General features: G+C 40.0%; 1 protein-coding gene across 2 annotated transcripts in view; it reads left to right on the top strand.

The window, feature by feature from the left end:
* The window catches only part of gas7b (growth arrest-specific 7b), a 47,480-nt gene that overhangs the window by 17,887 nt on the left and 13,996 nt on the right, over positions 1-15,597 (top strand). The window contains exons 1-8 of one of the 2 annotated variants that reach the window (XM_026315222.1): positions 589-748; positions 831-948; positions 6,765-6,842; positions 7,805-7,893; positions 9,699-9,752; positions 12,670-12,759; positions 15,088-15,203; positions 15,420-15,494. In XM_026315222.1, coding sequence (XP_026171007.1) covers positions 746-748; positions 831-948; positions 6,765-6,842; positions 7,805-7,893; positions 9,699-9,752; positions 12,670-12,759; positions 15,088-15,203; positions 15,420-15,494 — 623 coding nt within the window. In that variant the 5' untranslated portion in view covers positions 589-745. Of the gene's footprint in view, positions 1-588; positions 749-830; positions 949-6,764; positions 6,843-7,804; positions 7,894-9,698; positions 9,753-12,669; positions 12,760-15,087; positions 15,204-15,419; positions 15,495-15,597 lie in introns of those variants that run through there. The other variant, XM_026315221.2, reaches the window with a different exon arrangement.

The raw sequence follows: 15,597 nt of genomic DNA, 5'->3' as shown, positions 1-15,597 counted from the left end.
CGTTTAGCCGACACTATCAGGATGAACACGTTTTGCTGTGATTATTGAAGTGTAAATACCTAAAAATACCTATGTTTCTTGCTACAAACAGGCCTTCCATCCCTGGTTATAGCTATGAAGCTGTGACTGGACAGTTGCTATTCACAGACTGGGTTTACCGAATGGTCAGATATGTCTGTTAGTGCTCTAATGCATCCTCCTTCTCCTGCTGTATTCTGTTGCCTTTATGTCTAGTCTGCAGAGACCAGCTCAAGTTTCCCAGCAGTTACTAACATACGTGTTTCAGTGACAAGCCATGAACTCCTTTAACCAAACTGTAGCTGATATATAATTTCATCTGGCTCTCCCAAGTCTCCAAACAGCATCGGTGTTACAATAGTCTTGCCCTGTTGTTTTCCTGCTAATCAGTAGCAGATGTGTGCAGTTTGCCTACATGATCTCCTGTGTTCTTCACTGCTGTATGTTGTGTGCACATACGCTGGCTCTGGAGCTCTGGGTCTCTGTCCAACTACAGAGTTGTGCCAGTTTGTTGTTCTTGCGACGCTGTGCTCTGATGTCATTGGTTGCTGGTTGTGAAATACTTTAGGAAATGAGAACCTCATTGAACCAGAGCTGAGTGCTGCACATTTTTACTGACTCTCACACGTAGCCTCTTATCAGTAGTTTAGTTTTGTCTTTATATCTCCAGCAATTATGTTCAGTTTTGACAGCTCCTTGAAAACTAAATCTTTGTCTTGGACCTAACATGGTGCCTAACTTTATTTCCAGCATGCTGATGAGCCCTGCCGTGATTAGTGACTCATATTAATGATGTTTTTCCATTTTGACAGAGGACAGCTTCTCTGAGTCAGCTTCCTATGGAGGACCTGAGAGATCCCCTACCTCCTCATTGGAGATGCTATATGTCTCCACAAGGGCGGCGATACTATGTCAACACTATAAACAACGGTAAGAGTCCAGGAAACATTCTGCTCTTAATATCGATACACATTTATATAACTGCTATTGACTTCAGTTCCCATGCCTGAGCTACTGGAAGCTAGTGGAGCAAGTTAGACATGACAAAGTTTCAAATGTACTTGACAAGAACTTTAAGATCTGTGGCTCCCTATCAGATAAAATCACATCAAATAATGGAGCAAATTCAGATTATGCCAATCAAGTAGGTCAGAATATTCTTCAGTGCATATCCACTTTTTTATTTAGACCATTATACAGGCCATTTGTTCACATACACCAAGTAGCCTTTGATAACCACAGGGCATTTTTAAATATTGCTAGATTCAAATCGCATGCTATAATTGCTTTTTTATTAAACAGCCTTGAAAACCCAGTAGTAAAAGAATAAAAGTAAAAATGTATTATCATCTGGATGATGAATTGTCACATTTACATTTTTTTTCTCCTATGTTACATGCATAATATATTTTTTTCCAGTCTTAATTTGTCACTACACTCCAGTACTACATGTAAAATTGAAAATGAAGGTAAGTTGAAAATGATACCCGAGCAATCTCACCTGTCTGTAATGGAACTAAATGTACACTGTACAGCAGCGACGGTACCAGAGGGAGAGATACAGTGCCTAGACGAACAGATAGTGCTGATAGTGCTGTGTTTCTGTCAACACAATCACCACTCAGTGTCTTCTTGAACACACACATTGTTGCTATGTCTGCAGAACAGCCATAGCAACATAACCAGCTTTTACTATCCCTGAGTGAACTCACTGTAAAACCTGACTGATGATACTAATATCTTGTTTTGGCACAGCAGTGACTCTTATGTGTGTCTGACTTGAGGATGTAATAAAGGTTGGCAAATGCAGGATTCTCAGACATAGGGCTCACTAGTCACACAGAGGGTAACGATGGATCTCATGCAAGTTGGTAGTTTTAAGGCCTGCTCGCACCAGAAAGTAGCACATTGAAATTCATTTTTGTATTTTTGCGGACTATTTGCTTCTAGACAGTAACTACTTGGATGCGTAGCTGATGAATGGCTGGGCCAAGCTAATGACCAACATGCAGGCACGCACTGGTGTCTCACACTGAACCCCAGAGCTTTTTTCTCCCTTCTCTGCATTGTGATGTTTACATCCTTCATTATTTTGTTCTCTGGTTTTTACATCAGTTTATTCAGTAAAAGCTTTATTGAAGAGCGGGGAAAGCTTTTTGAGCTAATGAGTTTGAGCAGGTAGCAAGCTCATTAGTTCTGTTGCTAACGAGATAATAAAGTCACACATTCAGAAGATGTACATGTATCTGCACTATCAACTCTTGTCTCATAACTGTCTGCAAGCCAGTTTATATGCCAACAGAGCAGGTTATATAACAGTGGATGGTGCTACACAGTCAATAAGATATACAATACAGCAGCTTTCTCTACTTTGGATTTTGCATTCTTGCATGCTTTTTATTAGTGAAAATGACCAGGTGAACTCTGTGCAAACGTTTGTTGAGGATTTACTTTTATGGCAGTTCTACTGAAGTAATTGATTTAGTTTTTAGTGGCTGGATTTGTCATTGCTCACAGTTGTTACAAGTTGGATTTATCAAACTAAAGTGCATTAAAACTATCAGTTGTCTTATTAACAAACCCAAAAAGCTGTCAGCACTATAAATTCACAGTAAAGGAAATGGTTTGACACTGTCATGGTTCCCTTTTGGACTTCCTGCTGAGGACTCTTATTTTGTTTTCAGTTCCTGTTTTCCCCCTCTTGTGTTCCTCAGCAGATTTACGTTAATTTACCTTAATTATTTTCACCTGTTCTTACTTTGCCTTTTGTTTGCTCCCTATATAGACTCCCCTCTTTCTTTTGTGTTTGCGGGAGCGTTGAGACTAGTAATGGATGACACTGTTACTAATTGCTAGTGGATGCTAGAGTTTTTTATTTGTATTTTTGGGTCCTACGCCTCTCCTTCTCCACCACACCACCACATCTTAACAGACACATTAGCTGTGTCTAAAATTACAGAACGACATCTCTAAAGCTGTCAAATGAATGAGTTACTGTACCTGTCAGTCTGTGTGACTTCTGGCCCACAGCTCTTGGTTTGATTGTGGTGTTAAACGTGACATTAAATGGCAAACCTGTTTATACCAATGGTTCTTTCATGAGGCCCAGTGAATCTGTGCACCTGTATCTTTCATGGATCTGGGATTGTGGTTTAATAGTCTCAAGAGTAGCTAGCTTCACATCAGAGCTGTTCACATTAGGTTTCTCTCTGATCATGGTTGCAGTGGTCGAGTTGTGGCCATGATGGGGATCTAAAATTATCCAGTGGCTCCACCCAGGCACGAGACCCAGGGAGTCGTTCCTTCTTTTCTCCTTTTCCTCCTCTTTCTCTCTATTCAGGCTAAATAAGTTGCTAAAAGTGGTAATGCTAAGACGTTGGAATCAAACCACACTCCCACTGTCTTAAATATCTCATTATGATATCCTATAGGGTTAAGGTAACCTTAAAAACCTTCCATGCTCCCATCTTAGTTTATGGTGTGCATTTGATTCCTTCGGGAATTTGGCAGATCTGTTTTGTCTCTCTCTTACTGTGTTTGAAGGTTTTTCTTTAATAGTAAAACTAATCACATTCCAGAGAGACAGTGTCAGAGATGATAACAGTGGCATGCTGGGACATGAGATCCTCAGTATTTCTTAAAAAATAAAAAAAAGATTTTTTTTTTCCCCCTAACTGTATGCATGTTATAAAATACATAAGCAGCATCTGCATCCAGGCTTATAAAGAAGCAACCTCGAGGACTTATATTTGTCTCGTAACTGTACATGCATGTCTTTGATGCATGATGAAATGAAAACCTAGATCAGGGGTGTCCAATCCTGGTCCTTGAAGGCCACTGTCCTGCTTGTTTTTGAACTATCCCTGCTCTACACAGCCTATTACCTGGATCAGGTAATAGGCAAATTCACCATTACAGTAACTGTTTCCAAACAAAGCCATCTGATAAAATTTTTCCTGAAACAATTAGTATTTATAGCATCTCTGCTATTTTTGCTGCACCTCCCTTTTGTTACGCTAAAGTTCAGCTAGATTAGATTAGTTATTGTGTGTGCCTGTGTGTGCGTTCATGTTTCTGTGTCGTCATAGTAACATAGCTGTGTGCGTGGGTGCGGGCTGCATGTCCTTGTGTCAGGGTTTGTTTTTTTTTTCGAGGTTTTCCTTCCTGTGTTGCTGGGTGCTGCGGTTTTTACCAGCTGTCTCCTAAGACTCTCCTCTCATCCCAGCCTGACCAGTGGGCTGCTTTATAAAAACACACCAATCCAAATGCTCATACTGTAGCACACATACTGTAGATTTATTGCAGACGGTCCCAATGCCAGTTTCCAGGTGCTTTTGAAGAAGTCTGATTCATACTAAACTATAAAAAAACTTCCCATTTGGCTTTTGAATGAAATAGACTCGATCTAAAATTAAACTACATGTTTTTTTCCGACAGTTGCATACAGATCTGCAATGTATATGTCATCCTGTTCTTTTTGAAAAAGTAGGATGTACGTCTGGATTTTTAGCACGTTACATGCAATTAGATATTTCCAAAGAGATGCAATCCTATAACATTGTGTCACAGATCTTTCCTCTTTAGAAAAACACAGCATGTGAATGGGCTGTTAATTGATAAAAAATAAGAGACAGGAGGTAGTTATACAGTAATCTAGCAGAGAGCAGCGTCATATGGTTGTGAATAAAATATAACGGTGTGAAAGCTAACTAGGCCACTTGCCCTTCCACACGTTTTGAATCAGGACTGTCTCAGATTACTCGAGGATTACAGAGAGTAAAATAATTTGTCTTGTTTTTGTTTTTAGATGTGCTGTTGACTATTTTCATTCATAAATTCACTTGTACACATCTGCTACAGTGCAAGCACTGGCTTCTTTTATCAGCCACACTCTGATAATCTGAGTAGTGATGCATACAGAATGAAAATGTGGTTATTATTCCTCTGAGGGAAACAGAAAAGCATTAATTGATGCTTTTCTGTTCCATAAAATACCCTACCCTTGTGCTGCTACACAGTATTATTGATATCATGAATTCACATCATTAAGATCCATGACAAACCTGAAAAGAACAGATGCACTATTCCCCAGATAAAGGTACTAAAAGTGGATAAACTAAGCTGACTTGGGTTTATATTCAAGACTATCACAGCAATTTAAGATGACTGACAACTTTGTAGATTTCAGCTCATCTGTGACAAGGCTGCTGATGTGAATTACTCTTGCTTCTGCTGCATATATATCGCTGTATCTGGAGGTATGACTCTTGCAGGTGCCAAGACTGATCTTTCACCTATATAAAGCCTGTTTGATGGAAATGATCAGCCATCTCAATTTAAAGAGCCATTTACCTGTTCCATATCAAACACTATAGTAATTACGTAGGATTTCACATCTCACATATACACCAACTTCTAAGAAATTTAAAAAGCAATTTTATAGACTACAAATATATTTACATACATATTACACTGATAATAACATTAATATTCTAACCTGATTTGTAATTTGAATTCAATTTCCTTGGCAAACAGAGCATCAACATATTAGATGTAATTTAGATGTTCTAACTGCTATAGGTTTGCCAAGGAATAACTCACAATGAAAAACAATTTCCCTGAGTTAAGTAGATTAGCTGTATCTTTCTGCAGTAATATCCTTTATTTCTCATAGTATCGATTTGTTTCTGACAAGCTAACAGAGAGACACTGAGGCATTTAGGGCCAGTGAGCAAAGGCTGTGTGCTGGTGTTGTACATCCAACGTGAAGGCACATCTTCCCTCCATATGCCTACTGCCAGTTATCCTCTCCATGCGTGTCATTTGAGCTGATGGGCTTGGCTCAGTTGCCTCCTCTGCTAAACAGCTCCAAATAGAGCAGAGCCAGCCAAAAAGACCCAAATGAAATAAGAGCTCTTTACATCTGTCTGTTCCTCTTCTTTCTACGCTGACAGTAAAGGGCTAATTGAGCTCAGTGTTGTGGTGAGAATGGACATAGGGAAGTACAAATCAAAGAGAGACCCCTTCTAATATTAGGGGTTTTGTCAGTCATGCTCTTTGTATCCTTCTTCTCCAGCATCTTTACTAACCAGAGCGCTCTTGACATTAGTGCCTGATAACAAGGCATATGTGCCATCACCAGGCCTGATATCTCACATTTGTTCTGTGGTCCAAATTGCTCTGGCATTGTGCTCATTGGCAGCTGCTTCCAAAGGTTAGGAAACAGTCAATCAATCAAAATTGTTTGGGCGAGATTAAGAATATGAAACCTGCTAGTTGTTTTTAACTACATGGAATAAAACAACAGAAAGAAAAAGTTGGTGAGAAGCTTGTGTGAGATTACTCATTGTTGCCAACTTACAAAATGACTAAAGTTAATTAAGCTGCTCCCACAAACTGCTACCACAGCTCCTGTGTTAAGGAAAAGTAATGTTGGACTTGTTAATAATTGGTTGGGGTATAAAAAACAAAATAGACCCTAATCCAAAAATAAATATGTCAAATGAAAAAATGCCAGTTCAGTGTAATTGTAAAAGTAGTCATTATTTAAATGTTGTAATGGCTGTTTTTTTTTTTTTTTTGTTAACTGCTGACTGTGAGAGGTTTGCATCTGTGGATAGAATCACTTCTTCTTAATGCTGCCCACACATTGTTCCATCACTGTCAACAAAACAGCAAAAAATATGACAGCTGCTCTTGCCCTCCTGATGTAACTGTTTTTTTCCTTCTGTTGAATGCTCCATCAGAAACAACATGGGAGAGACCATCCAGTGTACCTGGGACACCCAAAACCTCAATCCGCCACAAGAACTCCCTGCCTGCAGGTAGCACAGATCTCTCTAACTCCATCTGAACTCTCCATTAATAAAACTGGTGCCCTGGGGTAACAAATTCTCCTAAAATTCCATGATGGCACAAAGCATCCAGTCATGCACCGAACACATACACCCAGACACTTCCTGTGACTAATTTTATCTGTAGCCTCAACTGGAGAACTAAGGCCTTCTCTGTATTCCTTCTGGGCTTGAGCCTAAAGGAAGACAAACAGAAAGAGCCAGTAAGGTTCCTAAGAAGTAGTGAAATGCTGGGCCGGCCCTCATTCATTTGAACTATTGACTGAAACTATTTTGTTTCACCTCAAACTAAACACAATCTCTCACACAGACCTGGACATGGTGAAAAAATCGAAAAGCTTAGCTTATATTATATTATTTTAAAGCTAAGGTAGTTAATATAGAATGTCAATTTACAGCATTTAGCCTAATCTCAAACTAGTAACAACAACAATAATAATAATGATGATAATAATTATTATTATTGTTGTTGTTTAAACTGAAAAAAATATTCAATTTCACATGAGACTAGTACAATAACGTGTTCTAACCTATATAGATGTTATGTCATTTATTCATTTATATTATTTATTTAGCCAGTGTTCCAAACCAAAGCCTAAAGTGAAATATATTAGCTGTTCAGATGTAGCTCACACTTTTAATGACAAATTGAGAAAGGAAACAGAAACTCAGTGATGAATTTAGATGTGGTATAGCTGGTTCAATCCAGTCTGCTCACACCCTTACAAACTTTACAGACATTACAGATGAAGCTACAAACCCAAGGAGACAGTTCAGCACCGGCTTGGTTTGTCTCATAATGATAAATTAATTCCTCCTGGATCAGCTCAAGTTTACCTGATCCATAGATACCAGAGAACAAGCAGAACTATAAGATTTCTTTCTTTCTTTGTGTCTTTATCTCCCCTTGTCTGTCTCCTTTGTTTCTCCAGTGAATGGATTTCATTTAGGTGGTAGTCCCTTGCATCATGTGGAGCATGCACACAACAGTCTGGTGAGAAAGAGCAGTACAGAGCCACAGGTAAAGCTGTCTGACTATTGTTCTGCCCACAGTACTGCACACACCCACTGCAGTCTAAAAATTTTGTTGAGTGGGCATAAAGTTTCTGTTAAGCCATTGAGTCATTTTATATACAGTACATGGGGATTTCTGTCATTGTTATTCATGGCACTATATATTGTCTATTAGCAATGGTTTGCAGTGAGATAAATCATTAAGGTCACATTATTGGCTTCTCCCTCACCAATGGGCTTCATGACTTCACATGTCATTCTGCTAGCTTTTTCACAGAAATTGCACTTACATCAACTTCCTCTGTTTAGACTGCTCTGTGCCCTCTCTTATAAATAACTGCCTGTTTAGGTTCACCCATTCTGAGAACAGACTGAACAGCTTTTAAGACACATGTTTATCTTTAATCTGGCTACCAACTACTAAATGGGCAACTTTGTTTACTAGCTAGTTGCTGTTTTATCTAGCTGCCATTGGATTCTGTATAAATAGGAGACAATAGATTTATCAGACCCTTTTCTGTTAATAGGCTGGAAACAGAAATGTTTTCACAGGTGAAAAAAAAAAGAAAAATAATGAGATTAAAGATGATAAACCTCTCTGCAGACCTAAGGGAACTGCTTATTTGGGTTGGTAATCCTCTATTGTTTCACTATATATAGTAGTTTGATTCATTCATTCATATTCTGCCTCATGGGGCCAGCCCCAGCTGACACTGGAGTACACCCACAGATTGCCAGACTATCACAGGGCTGACACATAGAGACAGACAAACCTACACTCACATTCACACCTATAGTACAGGCAATGTAGAGTCATCAGTCAACCTAATCAGACAAGCTGCACGTCTTTGGACTGTGGGAGGAAACTGGAGTGACTGGAGAAACCTATGCGAGCACAAGGATAACATGCAAACTCCACACAGAAAGGCCACGGGTCGACTTGGGTTCTAACCCACAGCCTTTTTGCTGTGAGATGCTACTACAGTGACATTAATATAAAAATATTAATTAGTGCAGCCTTGAGGTTTCATGCAGCGCTACTATTAACCCTCAATTAATGTGGTAATTCAGCTTAAATTAATGCATAAAACTGTAGAACAATTAAACTCTTATAGCATATACAAGCCCACAAATCATAGATATTATAACAAATGATGCAGCCTTCCATACCCCCTCTTTCTCCTCTCATTATTAATGTAGAGGCTGATGGCAGTTAGAGCACAATATTCCCTCCTACAGTATCTGCTCCCTTCATCATAATTAATCAGGCAGTCAGAGCACAGTTAGATAGGATCCACCCACCACTTGTTCGCTCTGTCTCTTCATTTTGCTGCTTTCCAGGATCTTACACTCGCCCCCATATAAACTCACTTTTGCTACTGACCATTCAAGGTCTTGCTCCCATTATTTTGCAGGATTGGACATGTGGAACTGCCTGTACTTTCCTCCTGTTTTTCTTTTCTTTCTGTTCAGTTTCAATCTTTCTGGAATTTGCTTTATTTTAAGCTTAAGTATTAGAAATCATACATATACATGCATGCACACTCACACAAAGTACAAGAAAGCCAACCATGCTTTGCTTTGCAGAACTATCCTTCCCTACCCTGCACAGCAACACGCACACACACACACACACACACACACACACAAACACACACACACACAGCAGCTGCAGCAGCAGGAGCACAGGCAGCACTAGTCAGATGCTAACAGTGCTCAGCAGGAAAACAACTGTGTTTGTGGGTATGTTGAGCAGTCATGTCTGAAAAAGAGAACGGAGGTTTTGATGGAGCATTCTTTTTCTCTCCTCAGAGCCCAGGATCAACGTCGCCCACCAGGAAACAGAGCAAGGAGACCACAGTCACGGTGAGTGCGGCAACTAATGGGAACTCTTAACTATCCATGAACTCATCTCGGCTCTCTACAGTAGCCCTGAAGGACCAGATTTAGCACCAGCAGTGGGGGCTTAGCTAAATTCCCCCTCCCTAAGTTTAGAAATAATGTTATAGAAGATCCAAGTACAGAGTCTACAGACTTCCCTGGTGGGAAGGATTTTTTCAGATAAATGTGTTCTGCATCAGTTGTGGGCATAATCTACACCTGTGGGAGAATCATTAACACATATATATATTTTAAAGTGGTTTATTTTTAGGGGGATAGTGTTGACTGTATGGCAGCTAAGAATGTGTGGCTTTCTCTGTGGTTGCTGTCCTTTGTGTCTCTGTCTCTGTGAGAAGGGTTTGGTGTTTGTTTTTAGTTGCTAGTGTACAGATACACAGTGACATCATTCTATCCAACATCCAGATGATTTCTCATCTGCTGTTAGGTTGTTGCATCCTGGTTGGCCTTGTGCTGAACAGCAGAGGTGCTCCTGCTCTTATGAATTTCTGTCACACTTTCTTTTATTTTCATCTTGATTTTGTTTATTAATGTACATGTAAAACCATAAGCTTGAGATGAGTTTGAGGGGGGCGCAAGTCTCAGCTTCCATAGCAACCCGGGTGATGTAATTGATAAGCAGATGGTTATCTCAGGAAACATGAGAAAAAGAAAGGTGAGGAGAGCTACACTTGGTAGCAATATAATTGCTACTGGCACCGTACAGTATGCTAAAGGTCAGAAATTAAAGAGGCAATTTGACCTTTGACAGCCCTTTGTCATTCTAGCAGAGTGCATATGCAGTTGACAGTCATAACACAGACAGATTTACATTTGAAATTCTTTTGAAACTTTGGTTCCATGGATCCATGGCTTCAGACAGAAGTAGACGAGCAGACTCTCAATTTTAGCCAAAGACTTTAGATGCTTTTTGAAAGTACAGCTGTTTTACCAGCTTTCACTCGCTGACTTTAATTCATGCATGTCATGAATCCATGCACTTTCTGTCCCAGAGCCAGCCATCTGCAGCCACTCAAGAAACTCTGGTGTGACTTGTCTGCTTCTTAGTCCAGTTTTCAATTTTCACATTTCTATGTTCTTCTTTTGTCCTTGTGCTAATGTAACTTCATGTCAGGTAAGGACTGATTCAGGCCTCCCAAGTTTTAAATTTCCAAAGGCCTATAAAGAGCAGGACTAAGCTGCTAATATTAAGGAGCATCCACTGCCAGCTGCTGCACAGACAGTGGTTTTTCTAGTGTTACTTCACTGCACCACATAATGCCATTAGCTAATGGCATGCTAAATTTATACCTTGAAAGTAGCATTAAGCTACTGTTGTGAGTTGGAAAATGGCTACTTTAATGTGCTAATGATGTCATCATTGCTTGCAGTTGTGTTTTTTGTTATTGAAAAGTGAAAACAGCCTCCAAACTCTTTGGATACTGTATGTCTTTTATTATGAATGTAGCTTTAAAATGTAGAGAAATGAAATGGCAATACAGCCCTGCTGTACCAAGTTGCAAGTGTGAAGCTAAGACTGGGGTCTTCAGAGAAAGGGTTCATGAATGGCCAATTGCTAAGGTCACAGAAGGTCAGCAACAAAAGTGCTGCAAGCAGTGTGTGGGGATAAATGCACACAACTCAGTGCTTGATTGTGTTGGAAGTTGCTGTGCCCTCATCTTCACCAAGGGAAGCAGGGGTCAGTCTACAGCCTTGCTAGTTGTCAACCTCTCGACCTCAGCAGTGATTAAACAGGAAGCCGTTGCCTCAAACAAATTATAAGCTTCATAAGCCAAGATAACATTAAATTAGAGGCCTTTTTCTTCCTAGCATTCCAATCTGAATATTGGTTCTGAAAATGTCATCAGGGAAACAGTATTTGTCGATTTGGCTTTGGGATCAGGCAAACGGGTACTCTCTAGTGCCACCCAAGTGTTTAAAATAGTAACAGTGCATCTTCACTGCAGCCTGTTCACCTGAATGAAAGTGAGAAAAGATAAAGCTCCCTTAAAGCTGCCCTGGAGTCTTCATAAACCTTCATATGTTTGTCTCTCTTTACTGTGAAAGCTTGGCTTTTTTTTTTTTCTTTCTTTTCTTTTGAGATTTTTTTCTTTCCTCTTTTCTGTTTACATTGAATTGGCAGAAGAATCTTCTTAGCAATTTTGGAATTTTCATGAAGTTTTTGTTCTGCCCAACCTGAAAGTGATGACTTGTCATATCCTGACAAACGCAGACCCTTTTCTGACCCTGTGTTTCTCAAGAGATTAAAAGGGACTTCTTTGTTAAAGAATTGTCTCTTCCATCTCCACTACCCTGGAGGTTAAAAAAAATATATGCAGGGACACTGGAGGGTCATGCACCATGTGCAGACCCCATAGTAAAACCAGGCAGCTCACAGCAAGGAGCCCTGTGAGGCAGCAGATTCAACTTTGCTGCTGCTGGTAGAACAAGACAATTAACCCAGCCAAGATAATTAAAGACTTTGGGAATCCATTTTGCTGATCACTTTGGTCCAGAGTGGAAGTTCAGTGTGCTGTGGCAGATAGCTGAACGATGAATCCAAAAAAAGGCTGAGAACTTCAAAGGCTCTGCCCTGACAGTGCTGTCCTCAAGGATAGGTTGCACAGAGAATAGTGAACAATGCAGGACTCATTGGAAATGTCTTCTCTGCTGTTGAAATGAGTGTTGCCAAAGCAACAGACTACAGACTACCTTGAATACCACAGCAGAAGTCTTTGTGTGTGTGTGTGTGTATTTGTGTGTGTCTATAAACTCTTAACGCATGTAGCACTAATATTTCTGCTGTACAATAGTGTGACATCAAATCACAGCTGTCTGTCAAGATGCCAGTAACCTGCTCCATTAAACTGGCCTCTCTGTGGTGCTCTCTCTTGCTCTCTCACAGATTAACTGTGTGACATTCCCATTGCCTGCATTCATGCCGGAGCAGCAGCTACTGAAACCAGGCGAATGGAGCTACTGTGATTACTTCTGGGTAAGCTTACCACAACATTAAAAGGCATACATATGCTGTCCATAGTGCAGATGCCCCATAGTGTAAACAAACATCAGCTAACTGACCTCACAGTAATGTTCTCTCTGCTTTTATAGCCCAAAGTATGATGGGAACTATATTGCCCAACATCTTTTACATTCATTATATATGGTAATAAGAAAAAAAGAAACAAAAATAAAATGTCCTATTAACATCGTTCTTAGATCCTCAGTGATGCTCTGATCTCTCCATTTATGTACACTAGGGGAAACAATCTCTGGGGTTTTATGATTTAATTCTAGTTCAGATTTTTTGTCATGTTTAAATTCAGATGTATGAGATGTATGACTGTGGCTCCATTTTACTTTTCTAAGGTTTGTCTTGGTTTTCTGGCTTGTTTAGTAGAAGCTATGTTCAGTGCTTTTCTTTTTCTTACTTTTATTCTTTTGCTACTAGGCCTTTTCATCTTGCTAAGGTAGTTATTAGTTTACTAAATCCATAATGTGAATCTAAATGCTTTTCCTTTTCTCTTTCAGTACACAAGTGCTGCACTGTACCTTCACACTTCAGTTCAGCCTATGTCTGTCAACAGAACTTTATTAGCAATGTAAAAAATCTCTTCCAGTCCCCACTCCTTTCCCATACAAAATACTGAGAAGGAAAATGTTTCTATGCACAGTGAATGTGGCCTAATATTCAGATGCAAAATGACGCCATCCCTCCCAGTAAATGGCATGTCTAGGTAAGACATGTGGCAACTGTGCCAAAAGAGAGAGATTTCTGCAGTCTGTCAAAAATTCTCCATACTGAGCAAACAGTGGTGCATGGTGACTGATGATGAGAACCTCATAATTAATGTAGGAAAACCTCATAATGTAGGAGGGGAAGGTTTGCTGATTCAGGCCACAAGGGTAACTAGCAACCAAAGAAAGAAAATAAAAAGTCATTCTATGTTTGTTGACACTGCTGCTTTCCCTAGTAAATCACTAAATGAAGATCCTCGAGAGTACATGTGAACAAAAACAACACCAGGTACTTTTCATCTTCCAAAGTGACTCCACATTTATCTCATACTGACCACTCTGCCTGCTGAGAATCAGCATCAGCTTTATTAAGGTCCAACAGTCAACATGGTAGGATAACACGTTACATCTAACTGTCTGCAGCGCAGTGAGGACAGCTGGCTTCTGCTGCTCTGTTTGGACATCTTCCTCCCCTGCAGTGTAATCTCTACCAGGTGTGGGGTGGGAATCACACTGTACTCATGCACACAGAAGTGACAGAAACAGTGAAAAGAAAGAGTGTAGGAATGTTGACCAGAGTCAGAGAATCAGCAACTTTGATGAAAATAGCTGAGCTTTAATGACGCAGTTATGTCTGGAGCTGTTCCACTTTTCTAGACAGCTAGTTGCAAATTTGGCCTGTGTGCTGTTTGATGGTGGACATGTAGTATACAGTAGACTTATAGGAGCATTTTTCTTGAAAACAGCTGCCTGCTGCTGGAAATGAAGTTGATGAGAGGTGCGAGAGTGAACCAGACAATTGAAGTTGCAGGCCATAAAACCATGGCCTGAAAGAGGCTTCATAGAGCTGAAGGAAACTGTAGAGTTGGGGGAAAATTCTCTCTGGATTCATCACTTTGAGTTACCCCTTTCACGTTGCATTTAGTCATTTGATGCATGGTTGATATAAAAACGTATTAGAGCAGCTTTTAAAATGGGTTCAAGCACGGTAGGTGTCGGTTCTCTGCAGTGCGTTTAATGATATGTTCTCTGATTTTCTGCATAACTTTTTAAAAAATCTTTGCACCAATGGTTGATACAGTGCTGTGGCTCAGGTCATCCATAAACTGAAGGGTTGATGGTTTGATCACTGGCTTCTCTAGTCCACATGTCAAAGTGTGTTTGGGCAAGACACTGAACCCCAATTTGCTCCTGGTGGTGCTTCCATGTGTGTATGTGAGTGATTGTGCGTGTGAATGGATGAATGGGCGTTTGAGTGGAGAAAAGTGTTACGTAAGTATAAAACCATTCCCCTGTAATTAATTATTAGAATTGTCAATTATTAATATTACATAAACTAGTTAATTCTTTCAGCAGCACAGGCGCGCTCCATTGAACCCATATCGATCATATCAAAGGTGGACTCATCTGCTAATGCTCCATTAAATGCAAATTTTGTCATTAGCTGTCTCTGTATTTGAGAGAGCATGCAGCAGGCCGTTTATTTTATCAAGCTACTTTGCCAAGGTGTGATGTTCCTTTGTTTGTTGCTAAGTATTTGTTTGTTCAGTGCCTTTTTCGTGTGCTTGCTGTGTTTATCTCATAGACTGATAAGAAGGATTCCCAAGGCAATGGCTGCATCACAGGATTTGAGGTTTTGTTGCAGAAACAGCTGAGGGGGAAACAGATGCAGAAAGAGATGGCCGAGTTCATACGAGAAAGGTATCTGCTTTTTAGTCAGCCATCTCCCCTCTTTTTTATGCATACTTTGTCCTCAGGTTACCATGAAAACTATACTGTTATTAAAACAAACAACTTCCCCTTTTTTTGTGCTCATTCATGTACATCTCTGTGTTGAGCAACACAGGAAAAACTCATGGAAATGGTCTGAATTGCATAAGGGCCGTGTGGTAATGAAACTCTCTACTTCCTTTTCAGAATAAAGATAGAAGAAGAGTATGCCAAGAATCTCTCCAAGCTCTCCCAGATCCCTCTTGCAGGCCAAGAAGAGGGGTGAGTGGCCTTCTTCTGTGAAGGATTTTAGGAGAAAGACAAACCTCTCACGACTGAGGATCTTCTCACACACATGGCCACAGGAAATGACTATTTAAAAATA

This window comes from Mastacembelus armatus, chromosome 19 (assembly GCF_900324485.2).
Source record: "Mastacembelus armatus chromosome 19, fMasArm1.2, whole genome shotgun sequence".
Taxonomy (NCBI): Eukaryota; Metazoa; Chordata; class Actinopteri; order Synbranchiformes; family Mastacembelidae; genus Mastacembelus; species Mastacembelus armatus.
Note: the sequence above shows the minus strand (reverse complement) of the source record. Positions and strands in the feature narration are given on the sequence as shown.